Source organism: Galleria mellonella, unplaced genomic scaffold (assembly GCF_026898425.1).
Source record: "Galleria mellonella isolate WM207_F2 unplaced genomic scaffold, CSIRO_AGI_GalMel_v1 utg173, whole genome shotgun sequence".
Lineage (NCBI taxonomy): Eukaryota > Metazoa > Arthropoda > Insecta > Lepidoptera > Pyralidae > Galleria > Galleria mellonella.
This window is the reverse complement of record NW_026442016.1, coordinates 5,999,527-6,008,977: the sequence shown is the minus strand read 5'-3', so window position 1 is coordinate 6,008,977 and position 9,451 is coordinate 5,999,527. Positions and strand designations below refer to the sequence as shown.

The following is a 9,451-nucleotide window of genomic DNA, read 5'->3' as shown; positions in this document are numbered from 1 at the left end:
ATAGTTTTCTTTTACTAGCTCTATGAATATAAGTAACTCTCTCTGTGTAGTAACTCTAGACAAAGCCTGAACAAAGATTAAGCCCTGAACATAATATGTTTTAGAGTTAGGCTTAACTCGACGCGAGTGCTCTAGTCTCGCATAAGCCTTGCCGCGTATATGCCTTGAACGTGTTTTGAATTCATTTGTAATTGTGAAGTTGAACTTATCTGTTTTGTTCTTCTATCAGCTTGAAGTTGATACCTACTTACAGATATCGTGTAACAGGATAATGTCTTGGATATGTATACAGCGTGCTCAACCATCGAAACAATGTTGTTGACATTGTTTGGTGTCTCTCACTCATAATATTAAGTATATACATAGTTGGTACTTACATAAATAATAGAATATACGTATTACATGCAGCAAATTATGTCTATTATACGTAACGATGTAAAATTGATCATGTCACATAACTCCTATCTATATAATTGAATGACGAAATTTCTCTTTTGTAAATATAATTTAGTTATGAATTTGGTCCAAATGTCGCGTAAATTTTGTGAAGTTTATAAAATATGCTTAAGTACAATAAACTTGCTAGTTCTGAACTCAAATATAAGTATAATTAATAATCTTAAATTATAGTGATAATATTAACTTAGTTTCTTGTAAAAGATATTTTATAGGTATGCAAATGCAATATTTACTGAAAAAGAAAGTTAAGTATGCAATAAGTACTTTGCATCCTTGTACCAATTTTCCTATTTCATTGCTTACGTAGAGTTATAAAGATACCGATTAAGAATTGAAGCCTCCACAACTGAGAGCCTATTTCGGAAGTATCTCGGCAAGCAATTAATCAGACCGACACTTCTTCTCGAACAAGGATTATAGTAAATGGCTAGGATTAGACACACGCAAGTTTTTGCGCCTTTGGGTCAGATTTTTAACACACGATTAATGGTATCCGAATGTCTTAGCAAACTGTTAAGAATGACGTGTGACGATAGACATAGAGAGCTTATAGACAGTATATATCTATATACAGATCTTGAAGATGAATTAATACTTATTTACCTATTAATTTATTACTATTTAAAGCTTATTCGGTTGATGATCTAAATAAATAAATTAATTAATTACTAGACGTTTTCCGCGGTTCTGTCTACGTATACAAAGTATCCCATATATTAAATTAGAATATGGTCTGAACGTGTACTTAATTTTATTCAGATATATTCAACCGGTTTAGGCGGGATTAAGTAATAAACACATCTCCAAAATTTTTTTTACAAACTTTCACATTTATAATATTAATAGGAATATAAATTTTGCAATTCTGAAAATCATAACAGTCGTTTTACGTTTGAGTGTACAGCAATGGACGGATTTACATTATATATTGATCCTTCCGGTTCTCTGTGGATACCTCAACTTCGGATTCACTATAGCACGCTGAGGAGTATGTAGATTTTAGATACGACTAGCACTATGCATAATTCGGTTTCGTAAGTCATCAGTGGTTTCCTAGACATTTTTTTTTGTAATAGGCAACAAAATGAGACGTAATTTATTTATTAATTGAAATTTAATATGTAGTGTTAAAAGCGGAGTTTTTTTTTTAACGATTTAACGTCAAGTAAGTAGTGGCAGATTTTCATCAAGAGATAGACTCTTTATTATTATTATAGCTAATAACACTTGAGCGACAAGTAGTTAAATTTCCTATGAAATATTTACTATGGCCAGAATAGGATATTTCCATTACAATGTTTCTATCTTACCAATCTTACGGTAACTATAATGATATACTCGTATTATGCTGTGTAGAATCCGGGTCTAAAGTGTTTTAAAATAAATGTTTCATTCGTTACCATTTGTTTTAGTTTAAAATAAGTAATTTTTATGTAAGTAGTATAAAAGTAGAATCTTTGGTAGTCACCTTTAAAACAGGTTTAGTCAATGATATCCTTACACAATCACGTTAGTAAGATTTCTTAACCACGTATGGAGAATTTACTAATCAACGCACATTGAGCTCAAGTGTTAGGCAATTTTGTCATTTGTTAAAAGCAATAACAACAAAGATTGTTATAGTAACATTTGAAATATTGTAGATTATTATTATAGCTATCATATAACATGACTTCATATGTATAATGTGTATTATAAATATGCATCGCTAAATTTGTTGTAAAGTTAATATCATAAATAAGTTTCTAGATAGAATCTTGTTTTAGATGTGAATTGTAAATTAGGGTGACTCGATTATAATATCAAATATATATGATCTCATATTTGATATAGCATTCCTGTAGAGTATTCCGAATAATTTTAATACATATATAACTGTAAAGTGGCATTTCTCTCTTTCATCTCATTAGTCCTTAGTACTGAGCGTTGACCTTAATTAAGATAAATATTCTTTAACACAAATGAGACCAACCACATCATTACTATAATATTATACATGGGATTGTTTGTTTGTTACCTTATTGTAACTTAACAGCTTAATCAATCATTATGAAATTTGGTATACACGTACTAAATGCGATGGAGGAAGATATAGGCTTTATCCTGGTCAATAATTATATCTTGGTTACGTGGACGAAGTGGCGATTAAGAGCTAGTAAATTAATAATCTGAAGATGATATTCCGGAATTTAAATAGACATAAAATTAAAATTTTACTTTAATCTCACCACTAATAATATTTAAAAAGATGTTTGGAAGTTTATTACTCAGTTACATAAATGGTTAAAAGGATCTAAATGTGGCACGGGTTGGTTATATCTTAACTAAGCATAAAAACGCAGTGAATATCTAGTCTATATTTTTTTTATATAGATCTATAATAAATATATCACCATCATTATCATCATGATACTAGTCCTTAACGGTTCACTGTTGAACATAGACCTTCCACTTGAGGGTTTTGCCAGTACTTGTTACATTTGATAGGCGACCGATTGGTGATGTTTTAAGAGGGACGCTGCTGCCAATCTCTCACCCATTAAAAATAATTAATTAATAAGTATACTAGTATTTAGAAAAGTACGGTAGTAGATACTTTATCCATTTAAGAGTTTAATAAGTAGTTTTTTTTTTATGATACTTAGAATGGTAAACAAGCTATTGGTCCACCTGATAGGAAGTGGTAACTGTTGTCTATAGATATGAACATCATATTCATTATTAAATTGGAATACGATTTTAATATCTATGGTTTGGATACGTACCTATATTTTTTAATTGGGTTTGTGCAATATTAAGTAATAATTAATTAATACTTTACGTTTGTTGCCTGTTTGTTTCTCTCTTTTTCCTCTTCTCCGGACTCTTCCGGTTGAAACGGATTTCAACATAATACATATATGCGTATTAAGTATTATTATCATCATCAAATTTAATATTTATTTATAATGACATACAACAAACGAGACAGGAGCAAATGGAGAAACGTCCTCATAATGATGTGACACCAGTTGGAAGCCACGACCTTCAGTTATGCGAATGCCGAACGACGCTCGGAGGGAATATCAATTACCATCAATATTATATCACAATTAAAATTAATTAAATATCCAACGAATTACAGTTACTCGTATAAGTATTCAAACTTCTTTTTCTTGACCATGAATTTTCTTGATGTGTTACCGATTTTCACCTTGTAAATATGGTAATAGCTATAAGGTCACTTTCAAGTAGTTTAAATAAAGTGATAACGACAATATTCCCAAAAATATTTAGCTATTTTTTATTGTTTCTTACAAAAAACTACACAGTAGTTAACTTATGGTAAATACGAACAATTAGAAGAAAAGATTACTCTGAGAAAACAATGTGCGGTCTTATCGTTAAAAGCGATCTCTTCCAGGCAACCATTGAATGATAAAGTAATTATAAATAATTTGACCGGAGGCACGAAATTCTGTTCGTTTACTTAATACATATAGAGATATAATACGTACAATAATGTGAATATATAAATGTACATTTTACCTTATTGATACATACTTAAATCCATATAGGTATATATCTAAATATATACATAAATACATATACATACAATTTTATATGTATAGGAATATATATACATATGACGTATGGATTAATAAACTAGCGATCCGGTCTAGTTTCGCAAGGGTAGATAGGTAGATTCTTTTATAAATAAAATAAAGGCAATGCTATTCGCCAGTATTTTTTTTTATTTTTCTATTACAATCAATAAATCAAATGTTTTCTTTTTTTAAAACACAATGTTTTAATCTTTCCATACAATTTCATACAAACCCTGCGGTCATGTTATCGATATAGTAATACTGTTTCAAAATCAGTTTTTTATATCCTTTATATAAAAGTATAAATTAACTTTCTATAAAATTTATGGTGGATAGCGATGGTGTTTGTTTCTATGAAATAAACTAAATAATGAGAGAAGCTTTATATTCATACTACATATATTTTGCTTTAATCGACGTCGATTTGAAATCAACGATGCGTTGAAACCAGTATTATACTTACTTGTTGTTACATAGAAAACTATTTATTTAATGTATATATCGGAACGAAAAACATTTTTAAAAAACTAATGGAATAAAGCGAATGAATATGTTAATTGATTTGATTAATTATTATAATATTAATTATCAATTAATTGATTGATTGATTGATTCTGGTTTTATATACCTAATATAGAAAAACAAGGGGGAAAGAGATTCTTAGTAATGCGGACTACTAGTCCTATTGCTAGCAATATACCCTATCAGATCGACCTTCCTGTGGTCCCTTCTAGAAACGATCATGCTGAATTCCAGATGCATTCACCCCGATAGGCTTACCGACCTGCTTTCATTCTCACTTATCATCCCTCATTGGTGCCCCGTTAGCGTATATTGTTAACGCAGGCGGAGTTACCATTACCATCACAAAATAAAATTTTGTTTGCATGGCTAGTGTTTTATATGGGTTGATAAATAAATACAATTATCTGCTTATTGCAGGGTAAGTTGGTAAGCGGAAATTTACCTAAATACCTTATTTGTGTTTTTATAAGTTTTATAACACAAATAAAACGTTTATATAATTATATTATCTTTTTCTTCTGATATGCAGAGAGATCATAAACGGTGAGCATTCATAACTATTATAAAATTTACACATTTACAATATGATAAGAAAGAAACAAAGTATGTTTCTTTAAGGTTGTTTAGGAACAATAGGTAATAAAATATCAATATTGAATAACTTATAAAGCATTTCATTTACTACATATATCAGATACTAAGGTATTTGATATATGTATATAATAGATATTGTATTATAATAATAAAGTAATACTTAATTAAATAATTATATATTTTTTAAATTAATATGTATAATACGCCTACTATATTGTTACACATTTAAATATATTTTGTTGTATATAGAATAACGATTACTCAATTTGTTGACCATAAAATATAGCTTACTGAAAAATTAAAACTGTTCTCTAAGACTTTACTAATATTATAAAAGTGAAATTTTATAATAATATTTGAATGTTTTTTACTCAGTAACGCAATCAATTATTATGTAATTACTTTTTAACTTTCCAATCCCAAAATTTGCCTTCACAATTAAATAAAGTTATCATAACTGTGTTTCAAAATCTGTTATTTTGTTTTAACGGTAAAAGCTCGAAAAATATGTTTGTATATTACTTTATAAAGTATGATAAAAACAATAATAAATTGGAACGGAATCACGAATACGATGATGTAGTGAATGTATCGCATTCATTCACTATTCAAATTGATTTTATTTTAATTTTATTATTTTTTATATTAAAATATACTTATACAGAAGGCTCCCATAAAATAAGCACAATGTGTTCACGTTATTTTCTCAAATCATTGATAACGGTAATACTTTTGTTTAATACTGCATATCATTCATCAGCTGTTGGTTACATTCGCATAACTATTTATTACTCGTACCGTGTGCTGGCCGCGAGACAGTCGTGTGTGATCAGTTCTAGCAAATGTTGATTATTACAGTTAAACGTAAAGACCAGTTAGTTACAAAGTGAATGTGAATCATCAGCTGATAATATCCGTTATTCGGTTCGGTGAACAGTGCGTGATTTGAATTTTATAGCTCCAAATGCTCGTAATTCGATAATACGTGACGCACAATCGATTAATATGACGGTGCCACCAAACACTCAATCAATCGTCATCGGTGTAATCGAGAGTAAACCTATTAAACCTAATTCAGTCTCCAAATCGATATCAACTTGGTGTGCAATACAATGGAAGGGAATCTTAGCCGAGTTCTTGGCTACAACGCTATTGATAATATTTGGATGCATGTCATGTATACCTATAGAGGGATTATCACAGAATCCTGCTCTATATGCACCATTAGGTTTCGGTTTAGCAGTCATGTTTAATATACAGATATTTGGTCACATATCTGGTGCATATATGAATCCTTTCGTTACAATTACTGCTGTCATATGGGGTAAAATAACGTTATCACTTGGCATAGCTTTTATAATCGTTGAATGTGCTGGTGCAATTTTAGGCTATGGATTCCTACTTCTTGTTTCCCCTGTCGATATGGTAGCCGAAGGAATATGTTTAACACAGCTGCACAGAAACATTAACGAGATCCAAGGGTTTGCTATTGAGGTGGTCTTGACGGCAGCACTTTCATTTATAAACTGTGGTGTGTGGGATCCAACAAATGAACATAAACAAGACTCCAGCCCATTGAAGTTTGGTTTGACCATAGTTGGATTATCTGTAGCTGGTGGCCCTCTAACCGGAGCTAGTATGAATCCAGCTAGAACATTGGGACCTGCAGTTTGGAATAATAATTGGGACGGCCATTGGGTGTACTGGGTGGGGCCTTTATTCGGTGGTATTTTAGCAGCTGTTATCTATAAATATATATGGCTAGATAAACGGAAGCAAGAACAATAATTAGCATAATTATTTTAAACATTTATACGATGTAACACTGTAAATATCAAATGCATTTCAAATGCAAGCATGAAGATTTCGTTATAACTTTATTTATACCTATATTGCCAACTTAGTTACGGGCCGTTTACCTTCACACACTTTAAACATGGCGTTATAAATATATTATAAGTTATATATATATATAATATAAGGTTTGTTATATATATTTTACAATTATTCAGGTAAATCAATTTTATCCCCTACATAATATATATGTGAGAAGGCTCCTTGAAAGTTTGTAGTTTCTCAGCTGCCCCGTCGTAGCTTTTTTTATCTCATTTATGTCCCCCAAATGTACCAATTTGGTTTTTGGGAACAAGAAGAAGTCACACGGGGCCAAATCCGGCGAATTGTTCGGTCACCGTAATGGAATTTTTACTCAAAAACTCACGGAACGATCTTGGCGCAAATTTTTTTCATTTGAAGTTCGTTTCTTAGAATTTCGTGGACCACGGTTTTGCCCAAATTAAGCTCTTCAGCCACCTGTCTGACCGTTAAACGACGGTCCCCATTAACACAAGTTCGAACGTTTTCGTCGGAATGTGAAGTGGAAGGACGTCCTGAACGTGGGTCATCTTGAACGCTTTCTCGGCCCTCTCTGAATCTTTTTAGCCACTTGTGGACGGTTGGTTCCTTCACAGCATCATCCCCATATTCTGAGATAAAAATTTCACGGCCATTCTTGCCGAGTTTCGATCCTGATTACGACGCGCTGCTCTTCAACGGTTGCGGGCTCCATGCCGACGGTGTTTCTTTAAGATGTAACTTCATATGGCGTGACAAGCCAGTTCGCACCGCACGGCGGTCAGACCAGAACTGAAGCATTGTTAGGGACATAAGGAAGGGGTCCTGCGCTTACCTGGCCTAACTTTTATACGAACTTTCCGGACAGACCTCGTATATGTGAAAGTGAGTTTGTTTGTTGCCTCTTAGCTTAACTAATCACAATGAATTTTTGGTATACACGTACTATATGGGATGGAGAAAGTCAAATATTATTTCATCCTGGTCAGAGAACATATCCCAGTCATGCGGACAAAGACGCGGTTAACAGCTAGTATCATATATTTAGTCTATCTTTGGGATATCCTAAACCAAATGAATATTGTACATATTAGCTTATGTATTATATTAACATGTTAAAAATAGTTCATTGTTTATATTCCATTTACTTACAACATTGTAATGAAATTAAGGAGAAATACTTTACCTTTTTTATTTTACCATTTTTACCTATTAAATTTAATGACTTTTTAGACACATTTATGTGTCTAAGAAGTCATTAAATTTATATAGGTACTTGTATATGTAAATATTTATGTAAGTATTCTCCTCCCCTAAAGTGTTTAAGGGACGAAACTTATTGGTGTTTGTCATGCCATTTTAAAATAGTATTTAAGATATTTTAAATATATATTTCAACTAAGGAATAAGTAAAAGTCTCTATACGATGAAAACACTGAATAGAACATTGGAAGATTATTGCGACGTATGTAGTGTATTGTAGGCGTTCGATAATAATGGTTCGATTAAGGTACTTGAAAGTTGATGAAAATAATGCGCTCCACATGTATCAGTTTCGTAATCATTATTACTTGTAACCTATAACTTTACAAGTTATAGGTTACAAGTTATAGTGTTAAACAACAAGTAAATGGAAATAGGTATTTAATTTGGCTTGTTTTGGTATCGTTATCAAAATGTTTATTGCATCAATAGATTAATTCTCAATATAGCATTTGATACATATGATAATGAACTTATTAGTCAATATTTATCGTTATCATGGATTAAGAACTTTACGTTATTTGTCCTCTATGGAGATCCAATTCGATTAAGTATTATAATTAAATTATCTGTAAATCAGTTAAAGGAGCATATATATAATTATTATTGGCATTTATATGAGAGCGCAGTTAAATATAATTTTTAAAATTATATGTATTTGGACATAATAGTGCGTTATGAGATTAGGTAATCCAAATGTATAAGGACTTTATACATTTACATAAATCACTTTTAGAAATATTGTTCTTGATTCAGTTAATACTTGTAATTGGTGAAAGTTTAAATTTGTTAAAATTTTGTACAAACACACGTTTTCACAAATTATTGTTATTGGATTAATTCTGCCCATTTCGCTCCATTAAGGCATTAAATTATTTTTATTATTATTTACGTTTCTATTTATCACAATGTAATTAGTTGCAGAACGTCAAAAATATTTTATGCTTGAATTCTTTTATTTGTTACAATTGTGGTTATCTATAATTTAGAAATTATTGTTGATCGAGCCAGGTTACATATTAAAATTAAATTTAAATCGAATAATAATAAAATTAAAGTGCATATCCATGTAAAGTCCTAATACATTGATAATATAAATGACATGTTATTTGATACTGAATAATGATTTAAAATTTTATATTAGTCAGGTAATTAAACAACAAAAATAA

General features: G+C 30.6%; 1 protein-coding gene across 1 annotated transcript; it reads left to right on the top strand.

Moving 5' to 3' along the window:
* The first annotated feature begins 5,951 nt into the window (after nucleotides 1–5,951).
* Nucleotides 5,952–7,131, top strand: LOC113515353 (aquaporin-4-like). The gene has a single exon (XM_026899523.3). It carries the CDS (start codon nucleotides 6,171–6,173, stop codon nucleotides 6,951–6,953), a length of 783 nt encoding a protein of 260 aa, XP_026755324.2. The 5' UTR covers nucleotides 5,952–6,170; the 3' UTR covers nucleotides 6,954–7,131.
* Nucleotides 7,132–9,451: the final 2,320 nt, after the last annotated feature.

Excerpts from the sequence above, each read along its gene's own strand:
- LOC113515353 (XM_026899523.3), top strand. The coding sequence starts at position 6,171 with ATGACGGTGCCACCAAACACTCAATCAATCGTCATCGGTGTAATCGAG.